This window comes from Trachurus trachurus, assembly GCF_905171665.1.
Source record: "Trachurus trachurus genome assembly, chromosome: 24".
In the NCBI taxonomy this organism is placed as follows: Eukaryota; Metazoa; Chordata; class Actinopteri; order Carangiformes; family Carangidae; genus Trachurus; species Trachurus trachurus.
The window spans coordinates 9,624,676-9,636,319 of NC_139910.1; the positions used below are offsets into that span (position 1 = coordinate 9,624,676).

Below are 11,644 nucleotides of genomic sequence, written 5' to 3' on the forward strand. Positions count from 1 at the left end.
GTAACGAAGTAGCCCCATGGGGGGCAATTAAGACCTCACACAATGTGCTCAGACAGCAATTAAAAGAGCCATTAGTATGAGAGAGAGGACGGCTCATAGAGGGCAAGATAAGAGAGAATGACAGAAGAGCAGATAACAAGACAGAGGCAGAAATAAACAGAGAATGAAATGTCCTTCACAGCTGAACCGTCTGAAACAGGAAATAGAGACGAGGCTGAATGTTCATTATTCCTTTAAAATGGCTCCAGGTTGCCTACATTGTATTTCATATTACACATCTCTGACAATGCGGTAATAAATCGTGAGCTGTAGAGAGGGCTCTAAACACTCACAGCCTACTCCATGGAGTGATGGAACTGCGAAGGTAATGAGAGCTGTACAACTCTCTGAGCCGGCAGATAAGAGCCTTATTGTTTCAGCGGTGACGGGTAATGATTCATTAGAATTCATGCGCATATAATAAGTATGACAAAAGTTTATACCTCCACTTTTTTTCTAAATGCATGTAATGCAATGGCCTGAATATAAGATGAGACATTATAAAAGATCCCCTCCCTGTTTTTTGTTTTGTTTTTTTAGTAAAGGTAGTGGAAAAATGACACAAAATGGCCGGCAGACATTTAACAAAAACACCATACAATTTCAGCCTGCTTATACGTACTGTATATCTTTCTTATATAGTTTAAACACCTCAGAGATTACAGCCCGACCATTGGTTCTGGTTTTGTCCCATTTCTTCATTATATCCAGTCACATACTTAAACAAACTCCACAATAAAGTAATCATTGTCACTGTATTCAATATAAGACAGCAGTCTTATATCAGCCTCAGCACTGTTTAAAAGTTGTGTATAAATACAGTGTACTCCATGTGGAGCTGTTGAATCTCACCTGTAGGAGCTGTTGTCAGAACAGGGGTTGTGTGCCCGCACGATCACAAAGACGTGCTGGAAGTGTGAGCGAATGTTTTTGGGAGTGAAGGGAAGCGCCCCGGGCTCTTGGAATACAATCGTGACAATGTCGTTCCCGATGTGACGCTTCCGCAGTAACTGGAAAAGAGCAGCAGGAGAAACTACAGTTAGATATACAGTAGATGCATACAGCATGCAGCAGAAAATAAAAATGCATTAACTGAATTTGACAGAGTAAATTGTGCACTTGCTGAACATTGAGAGATGATATTCATTGGAATTAATTTGCAGGTAACATATATAGTATGTTGTATGGCTGTGACGCATTTGATCAACATACCTGTTGCTTATTGTTGGGTGTGTATGGCAGCATGGTCGACACATGGAACATGATCTCATAATCCTTATGAGTGGTGTACAAGGAGTGGGTGCCTGTCGAGTCAGCTGAGGAGGGGAAACATTCAAAACATTCAAATTAGTATTTTTCAATTATCTCAGAAACATTTCCACTGCTAACCAGTGTAGTGTGAGCAATCATAACCAAATAGCATCTGCATGACGCCCGTGCTCATCTGCTGATCAGCGTTTCCTGAGCCTCTTAACAGGCTCCGGCCCTCCAGAGAGCCACTAAATGTTAATAACCACCTCCACAGTCCATCAATGTGATCAGTAAACAAAACAGTCACAAGGTGTTTAAAAGGCCATACTTAACCTAGCTACACGACCTTTCCACAGGGAGCCCCTCGCACGGCTGTAATTAATTTACTAGGTTACCGAAGGATGTATTGTATGTCCAACAAAATGTGACTGGAAGAGTTATGGCGGATTATTTTATTGATATACAGACAGTCAAATAGAGAGAATAAAATATAAACAGACTCATTTGTAGGAGGAAGGAAAGGGAGAAGAAAAACAAAGAGGATTGGTATTACTTTCCCAAACCGAGTAATATGAAACCAGAGGCCATCTGCCACACACGCCTGAAAGTGAAAGCATTTTTTTTATTGGAAGGCAGCGAATGAGAGGAAACTGAAGAATCAGTGAAAGGAATCCAGATGAATTAAAGTAGACTGAGACTGAAGAAGGGCAGAGGCCTCATTCAAAACAGGTCTAGGTCAAAACCTGGTATGTGGCTGGGACGCCTGTGGTCTAATCCTGATTTTTTAAACATTTTTCCAGCACTGTCGCCTGATAAAAAATAAATAAATCACATCAACACATAAATGAAAGACAATGACTGAGCTGTGATTTTGGATATACCGTATTTACTTTATTTTACTTACTAGGTTATAATATACAGCTAGAGTTGCTTTTTTAAAGGATTTTATCTTGACTACAGTTATAGGAAAGGAGAGAGAGAGGGAGGATGGCATGCAGCTATGGTCGGGTTTGAACTTGGGGACACTGGGTCAAGGACTAAAAGTCAAATTGGCATGTGCTCTACACCAAGTGAGTTGAGCTGGACGGACGCCCACGCCAAGAAAGACCGTATGTCTGTTTTAGAGATCTGAGCTGGAAGTGATTGTACCATTATAAATATCTCATTGTATCTTCAGGCATTGAACATACACATCATCATGTGAGTGCTGTTGGTCACCTCCCACAATCCCATCAAACACTGAACTCAAGACTCCTTCAGTCAATGAGATCTTCTATAGAGTGTGTGTGTCAATGTGCAGTAACCCTGCTGCTGTGGCTCAGGCATTCGGTTTTAAAGGGCATTTCCAGTCGTAATCGATGTTTACCTCAGATATCAGGTTGGGTCAGAGAACAGTAGAGAGACTCTATGAGGGACTCTGAGGCATTTGTTCTCTGACACGGAAAGGAACAATGAGGAAGCTGCGGTAAGTCCGAACTTTAAAATTTAAATGATGGTCAAAAGGACGTTAGGTGCAACCACAGAACAATTTTAAAATTAGTCCAGAGCCCATTAATGAACATTGAAAAAACGAATATAAACGTCCACACGCTGCAGTTGGGAGTATGGATGGGATGAAATGAACATAGGTGACCTGATATCTGAGGTAAACATTGATTATGACTGGAAATGCCCTTTAAAGCAATCTGCAGCTTTTTCCTCTGCACTTCTGAAGAAAACCTGATATGTCGGTGCGTGTACAGTACGTACTCTTGGTGTCCAGCTGAGCGCGGTACTTGGTGAAGCCTTTGAGTCTGACTCTCTCCCCGAGCAGATGAAGGAACTCCTCTAGTGCTGGACCAGCTGATTCGTTGTTGTACATCTCCTCCTCGCTGCTCTGGCCCGCCATGCAGTACATCACCCCCACCTTCCGCTGGAAACTCAACTATAGAGCAGAGAGAGAGAGAGCAAACAGCCATTGTTGCAATGAAAAAGAGGGCACACCGGCATAACACCGTGTAGGAATCATGTCAGAACAACCACGTTGACATTTTGGGGAGAACTCACGTTGGCATTTTAAGAATAGCCACCTTGGGATGTTCTGCAGTGATCGCTGTGCCATTTTCCGGAGAAATCACGTTGACATTTACAGAGGTTCAGCTTTTGATGACTGCATCAGGGCGCACGAGTATCAAACAGCTTGTTTTGTATTTTACTTGTTTTTTCAAAAGAGGCATGCGCGTATTTATGCAAACTTTGCCGATATGTGGTTGAGATCCTCCACTTTGATTCAATATGATAGTTTCATAGGCGTGAATGGTTCAATAAAGCAAAATATAAAAATAAATGTTCCATAAAATTAATAATAAAACACCAAATGAAAATAATGTGCTGTTCACAATACAAGATAATGTCTCATAAAGTCGTGTCTTTAGTTCAAAGTATGAGTAATCATGCTAAGTGGATGCTATTTTTGAGGACTGACGAGTACATTGTGAAGCCTGAGTAATACAACAGATCAAACACGAGTTCATTCAATGTGAGCAATCAAAGGAATTATTGGAGTTCACCCGTCTCATTTCATCTCCTTACCCCCTGCTCGTCCAGCTTCATCAGCTGCTCGGTGACCTTCGGCGTGTTGAGAGCCAGGCGCAGGCAGTGGACGTTCAGCTCGGGCACCAGGTACTCCAGCACCTCTTTGAGGGGCAAGCCCCGGGCCAGGCCGTGCTTGGAGGTGGAGGGTACAGCGTCTTCCAGGATGGAGCCTCTCAGGGTGTTGAGCTAGAGACAGGCAGCCGGAGGGAAGAGAAGAAAATAGAAAATGCAAAAATCAGGGGAACAACAAATGATCTAAGTTTAGCGAGTTTAGAGAACACCATTTAAAAATGATTTGCAGTAAAATTGTGAACATGACTACACGTATTTAGACTCTAGTCTTTACTAAGGCATCAGTCTGGACCCATGATTGTCTGTCTAAATACAGGTTTTTTTTTTCTTTTCTCAAAAGCTTCTTTTTAAACTGTACCACAATAAAACAAAAACAAATGTCTGACATTCTGAAATTCCCTGAACAGTTTTTAGTTTATTTTTGGAGCACATTACTGCAGACGCATGGTCACTTCAGTTTTCAACTTAAGCTAATTCTCCTCTTTATCCTGAACATTTCCTGTTAGGTTCTTCCCTCTCTGCTCTGTGCTGTGTCTTGGCTTTTTTAAAAGTTGCCTATGATTGGCAGCAGCAACATAAGCAAAGCTAGCTGTCTAACCATAATAGGAACATTAGTACTGTAGGTCTATATCTGCAAAGCTACAGCAAGGCTGCGATGAAGCCTAAGGCCTGTAAAATGAAATTCAACTAGCAGTGGAAGACAGGTCTTCAGGCTAAAACAAACTCAAGATAGACTTCCATGAATTAATCAAGAGGACAGCAGAGGGACCGGGACCTGAATATCTATCACGAACAAATAAGCACAGCTGGATTATCTGTAGCGGTCCCATGGCTCTTGAGAATCACTTAGAAGTGTCTGTGTGTTGTGTTTGTGTGTCTTGGCGTTGTGTTTGGAAGGCCCAGTGTTTGTGCCAACACCCTCAGGGTTAAACAAACCAAGGATGAGGAGCACTCCGGCTGACTGACGAGAGGACAATCGCCGTCCTCGGTGGACACTGGACTTATCTCTTTAACATCGGTGCATCCCACTCACTCCCACGGACACACACACACATATATATATCTATACCTGCCCAGCTCCCTGCTCTGAAAATAGCAATTAGAGAGAGGAGAGAGGAAGGGAAGAGAAGGGAGGAAGAGAGAGGAAAACATAGCACAGTAGGTTGTGCGTCATCCCAAGAGATTGGAAGGGCTATTACTCATGGTGCGCTTCAATACAAGAGCAATGCTTTCCCCCTTCTCCTCTCGAATACCTTTGGCACTATTTTAGTCTCGTTTAGCTGCAAAATGGCACAGCTCAGTCCTTCACAGATGAAGGCTGACAAAGATGGTAGGTGGGCGTTCGGCTCAGGGAATGAGGACATGGATCTGTAGCTCTAGTCTGTCTATTGGAGGAGATGACAGCGAGGGCTAGAGGGATTCACAAAAGATTCCCTCTTGCTGTAAACTGGATATTGAGCATTGAGAATAAACAACTGGGGGAATGAATTACAAATGAAACAGAACATGAATATATTGGAGGTGGTGTTACGGTATAGATGTTACGGCATCTTAGGTCTTGAGCCGAGCTGTGACTTCCCCAACCGTTATCAACTGTATTTTTCCATAAGCATGCCCGGGAACATCCTATGTTTCAACTCCTACACAGTTTGAACTCGTAATAGCTCCGTCGTAACATCATTCAGTACAGAATGTACTAAATATTGACACATTTGCGAGCGTGAACGTTCATGGCTCCATAGGGAACAGCTACAAACACTGTATGTTTGTGAAAGGGCGGAAGCCGCTGAACAATTAAAATCAAATCCGAACGCAACAATCAACAAACAAAGCTGATGAAACACAACGCATCAACAATATGTCCATGTATTAAAGGTGTCAGCAGGATTTCAATGTACCTCACTCGTTCTGAAGATGACCCTGTAGTTGTACTGCTGGCCGTGGTCCTTGTGCTCGTCCAGCTTCTCCCTCCTCAGGCTCACGGCCACTGGACCCAGGTTCTCGTCGACCCCCAGATAGTTCCAGTGCTCTGAGAGGAGTGGTTTTGGGGCAGGAATAGACACAAATTAGGATGCTTAAGACGGGGAAAAATTCACACAAAAAACCCCCCCGCTATACACAAAATACAGCTAGTTCTGTTGTTCTCATGAGGGAAGGATGTGACAATGTGACAACAACATTACCATTGCATGCTAAAAGAAACAGGAAATGGCATTTTCTCTACGAATAGTAGATAATATTTCTCAAAAAAAAAAGAGAGAGAGACAGAAAACACAGATATTAAAGTTCTACTTGAACAAATCTATCACAAAAAAATTGGTACAATCTGCTACCTGAAGACTCAAATTTGGAAAACAATAACACCTGGTCCCCATTCATACAATTTGTCCAGAGCTGATGCCTCCAAACACTACTTCACACTGTTCATCCCTTTCTTTTTTCTTCTTTTTTGTTTCTCTCTATTCTCTCTTTTTATTCCCAACAAATTCAATATGCCTGCTCAATACCCCTTTCCTACAATTCCACCCCCCTGTTCTTTATTTTGTTCTGTCTTAGTTAGTTAGTATGTTCTGTAATTGCCCTTTGGTCCCATATGTTTCCGTATAGGCATGGGCATTTCGAGGAATTTTCTAACCAAGAAACCTAACCTGGTCTTACTCGCGTAACTGATTACTTTAATAAAAATAGAATGACTCCTAAATGCGCTTTGTCACATGAGAGACAGAGCGCAGCCGGGGCATAAATGCGCATTACTGACACACAGCGTCGTCAGACAAAATATCAGGTGGTTAATAAGAGTAGAGATTGGAGTTTATGCCCAGGCTGCTTCGGAGGGGAAAACTTTTTTTCCCCAGTCATTGGTCCTTATTTATTAGTCCACAGTACATTTTGGCGCCTACGCTCCTCTCTGCCTCCTCTCAGGAAATAACTCAGAAGGTTTCTTCTCTATTTTCTAACAGACTTGATGAGATCTATCGTCTCCCTCCCTACGGCTTACCCCAAGGGAACCACCACAGATTCTTGTAAAAGGTTTGCAAGTTCAAGGCTCGATCCAAAAATGCTTTTACACAGCAAAAAAACACGTTGTTTGATCCGAAACTGTTTAACACTACGAAAAACCCGAACCATGGCATGATTACGTAGTTTGATCCGAAGCTAGACTGCGCTCTAACATGACATTTTTTAAATCCTAGGTTAGCCGGGTAATAATTCATAACCGATTAGCAGAGATTGCCTACGCGGGTACTCAGGTAACCGTGCACAATAAAAAAAAAGTTCTGCTTACCTCTGAGGTAGAAGTACTTTCGGTAGTAATAGGCGCCGAGGTCAACATGTTCCACAATGTATCGTTTGGACCTGTCGGCGTGTTGGCTCGGCCCGTCTTTGGAGGCCTCCAACACGGCCACGCCAGCGTTGGTGAAATGTGTGGTGAGTGTGGCGTCCAACGGCCCCTCCTCTGTGCTGCCGGAGGAGCTGCTGGAGCTCCCACCGCTACCGATGCTGCCCTGCTGTAGGGCCAAACACAAGGACACGTCAGGTGAGTGAACTGACAATTATTTCCTTCAATATGCAGTTACCAGCTTTGTTTTATTACATGTAATCATCCTGTTCTTGAACAGGAGTTACCTGTTTAGCAGGAGAGATGTTCCTCTCGCCCTCACCACCGATCTCATTCCTGAAACAAGGGCAGCTGAGCACCAGATCGTTGCTCTTGTCGTCACCAGGGTCCAAGGCGGGGTTGGTGGGGTGCCCCCCTGCCCCCTCCTTGCTCAACTCCTCTTGTGAGCCGCAGGGCGACCCATACACTCCGCTCTGATTGGAGGAGAGGGAGGACGTGGCCGAAGCGGAGGCGGCGGCGGCGGCTGACGCTCCGGTCGTGGTGTTCTTGCGCTTGGACCCGGAGTGCCGACTCTGGATGGCCTCGTTGAGGTCAAAGAGGAGAGACTGGACGTCGAAGTGGGAGAAGCCCCTCTGGCAGGCCCAGGGTTTGGGAGGGGGGCCGCTCTCGTCTCCTTTCCCGCCATCCTCGGCGTCGGAGCCGGCCCTCGACGTGTCGCCCTCCACCTTCACGCTGCGCAGCTTACGGAATATCGACTCTCCCCCCGTCTCCGACTTTGACCTCCTCTTCAAGTGCTTCTCTCGCTCCTTCAGCCGGCTGGCAGGACTTCCTCTGGCTGGGCCTAAGGGTCCGTCGGGCAGGTCGAGGGCGGCCTGCTTGATGGGCGCCACGGTGAGGAGCTCCGTTAGTCTCTCTGGCGCCGGGCTGCGCTGGTCGGGGGCCTCGGCCGACGTGTATCCTTTCAGCATGTCAAAGAAGCTCTCTCCCGACACTCCGTGCTTATCTATGGATGAAGTGCTGCCGTACTCACGGTGCATGGGCGTCCACCCTGAGAAGGACCAGCCCTCGTTGCCGTCTACGTCCAGCTCACTTATGGTTATGTCACTGTTGCTGCGCTGGCGGATGCGCCTCATGCCTTTGCGCGGCGAGCCCAGATAGCCATCAGGTGACAGGAAGCGGTTGTCCTTTCCCTTGCTCTGCATCTTGTTCTTCAGCGTGTTGTGGATGTTTCGCAGCATGGACGAGTCCTGCGGGCTTATCAGGTGGCCCAGCTTGGCTGACAGGTTGCTGTGGGCTGTGACGGCCGACACGCCTCCACTCCCACCACCGCTACCGCCACTACCACCGCTTCCACTTCCCCCTCCTCCTCCTCCTCTCTCTCTTTCTCCTCTTTCTCCTCCTCCTCCCCCTCCTACAAGTCTTTCTCTATCTCCACTTCCTGATCCTGAAGAGCTTGTGGTGTTGGTGGAGCTGGGCGAGTCTGTTTCCACGGTAATGTGCCAAACGCCTCCCGCCCCGTCTTTCCTCGGGGGCCAGTCGGCCACGCGCGCCCGTACGCCCATCTTGGGGACGCCGGGGTTGGTGCCGGTGGTGGAGGAGGAGGAGATGTGGGTGCTTTCGCTGCGTGGCGGCGGGGCGCCTCCGTTGGGCAGGCGCAGGCGTCGGGTGTAGAACTCGTCGGACGCCGGCACCGAGCCGCCGACCGAGCGCTCCGTCTGAGAACGCTTCAGACTGGTCATGGTGATGGATGGATACAGGGAGGGGAGGTGGGAGGGAGAGGTAGGGACGGGGAGCTGATGGGTTTAGATTAAGGCTAACATGGCGCCCACTGACTGAAGTGACGAGGGAGTCTCATGGACACATTTGGTTCTGCAGAAAGAAGATCACAAAATATGCAAGATATCAAAATATTGAATACATCTCTGGGTATGAGGGTCAATGACAAATTTGATTGATTGAATTTGATTGAATTTATTTATTTAAAACAGGGACAATGCACAAAAAAAACATTAATCTTGTAAAACAAGAAGAGATGCTTTGAGCCAGGTTATAGCAACAATTGCTAATTTCCGCCTGTAGTCCCTGGGCAGGTAAAGTGCTAAACAGATACAATATTAAGATTAATTGAAATAAGACATAATAACCATAATAAAAAATTGACAGAATAAATAAAGCTTCTAAAAAGGTATTTTTAAAAAGTTGATGTAGTAGAAGTAGATGTATACATATTTTTGAGTCCAGAACAATGTGTCTTGTTTATTTAATAACTTTTCAAACTGTTTTAATTCCTTTTTTATTAGTATTTTAAACTTTGCAACCAAAATACATATGTCAGGTGGCACAACCAAATATTTATATATTCCTAATACTTATTTGTTAGCATCCAATTTTACATTTAAAGGCAGGAAAACAATTATACAAATACACTAATTCATACATTCAGTGTAATAACTACACACATTACATTTAGAAACCATTTGCTCACTTTCACCTGTTATTTATTGGTTAAAATTGGTTGCACCACCTGACGATCATTAGTCGTACCACCTGAAAACATTAGTAATGACATGAAATATGCTGGAAAAAATGCATTTTAATTTCAAATAGTAACGTGTTTTAGTCATCAGTCTCTACTTAAGTTTTCTGGTGTAACAGAAATCCTTTTTTTTTAGAATCCAAGAAGTAAACTCATCAAAAACACTTCACAAAAGATTACATTCGATACAAACCTACGAGTATGATTTTACTCTGAAGAAAAAAATAGAATATTTTCATTACACAACACTATTTTCAAGACCATAAATTTATATTCTCTTCAATCAAATAACAGTAGAGGAGCTGTACCTTTTTGTAGCTGTAGCTTGATGGTGAGGAAAGTTTTGATGATGAGTGTTCACAGCTGAAGCCTCTACAAAGTAGTCTGCTCCGCAATCATGCTGTAAGTGAACTCAATTCAGTCTGGATGGGCCCGGCACAGAAACTGAGAATAAAAGTAAAGAGCAAGAGGGAGAGAGGGAGGGAGGGAGGGAGGGATAGGAAGAGAGGGAGAAATCAAGTTAAAGAGCATCTCAGCATCAACAGTTTTAAATGAGAGGAGGCGAGGAGGTTATCTTGCAGATTTGTCTTTGTCATCTGAATGCGTCTTCATGACACTGTCCGCTGCAGACAGCTCTTACTGTAAGTCGGCCCACACACACAATGTGGCTTTTCCAACGAAGGGGCTCAGGATATTACAAAATCAACATTTATATCCAGCTTAGCCTGTCAGAAAAAACACAGTGAGAGCTCAGTCTGCTGAATTATGTTGTTTGTGCTCCGGGTTTGTCCATAATAGTGCACCAACTCTCTCCTGCAGACCACACTTTGTATCACCATGGAGATAAGGACTTGTACAGCGCATGTTTCTGTGAGTATATCTATGTGTATGTGTGCTACAGAGAGAGAGAGAAAGAGAGCGAATGAACAGGGCGATTGATTCTTTCCCTTCCCTTCCCTTCCCACAGACCTCAGACTACCTCTACGTGGTATGTGGATTACTCAGACTAGGCACAAGGACAGTCAGTTATTTTAATGTACTGTCATTGTCAGTGCTTTAAAGAGCCCAAACAAAAACAGTATTCAGTCCCAATTGTTCACATTATCTAACAAAACCAGAACTATCACCATGGCCCTACAGTACACCACTGCTGGTAACAGAAAATGTTTTACGTGATGTGGGTGAACCAACACTTTAACACAGATCCGTGGCTCTTTATAGTAGCATTCTGCGGCCTTGAGACCAGCACTCACAACACTGGAGTATCTACTCTCGTCTAATGCTGTTTTGCAAGTTGTTCAGATGGGTCTGTTTGAGCAGCATGACATCCTAGTCTGGGATTCAGTTTGGCAAAACCCAAGTGTTTGAAGTCTAACAGGCAGAAACTCAAAGGTAGAAAAAAAAAAACTCAAAGTCTTTCCCGTTTCACAGCCAGGTGCTGCTGAGTGTCTGGTTGGGAGATTTCCATTTTCAGACATACACACACTGCAGAGGCTTGTGTTGTGGGAACATTTTTGATATGCTAAAGAAGCCTTTGAGTTTTTTTTATTCTGCTGGAGATCATAATAAAGGGAGAGACAAAAAACAAAAAAAAACATACAGTAAATTTATCTCAAAGCTCACCAGGAGTCATGTGCGTTGTCTCAAGCGGTGTATTAGTAGATAAACAATCATCTTGGGTGTATAATAATTCAACAATTACAAATAACTCTCAAAGGAGATTGTGAACTGTGCAACAGAAAGAGAGCATGAATATAGATGAACCTCCTCACAGGGGGGTTTTCTTCTACGCCTGCAAAATCATTTGAACTTGTCAAACCTTTTCCTTCATG

General features: G+C 44.3%; 1 protein-coding gene across 1 annotated transcript in view; it reads right to left on the reverse strand.

The window, feature by feature from the left end:
- sipa1l1 (signal-induced proliferation-associated 1 like 1) overlaps positions 1-9,015 on the reverse strand; it is a gene marked incomplete at its 5' end in the record, with an annotated part of 31,416 nt that extends 22,401 nt beyond the window's left edge. Inside the window, 8 exons of the mRNA XM_084000486.1 lie at positions 892-1,049; positions 1,252-1,355; positions 3,040-3,214; positions 3,862-4,050; positions 5,835-5,965; positions 7,223-7,442; positions 7,564-8,570; positions 8,712-9,015. Coding sequence (XP_083856612.1) covers positions 892-1,049; positions 1,252-1,355; positions 3,040-3,214; positions 3,862-4,050; positions 5,835-5,965; positions 7,223-7,442; positions 7,564-8,570; positions 8,712-9,015 — 2,288 coding nt within the window. The remainder of the gene's footprint in view (positions 1-891; positions 1,050-1,251; positions 1,356-3,039; positions 3,215-3,861; positions 4,051-5,834; positions 5,966-7,222; positions 7,443-7,563; positions 8,571-8,711) is intronic.
- Between the last annotated feature and the right edge of the window lie 2,629 nt (positions 9,016-11,644).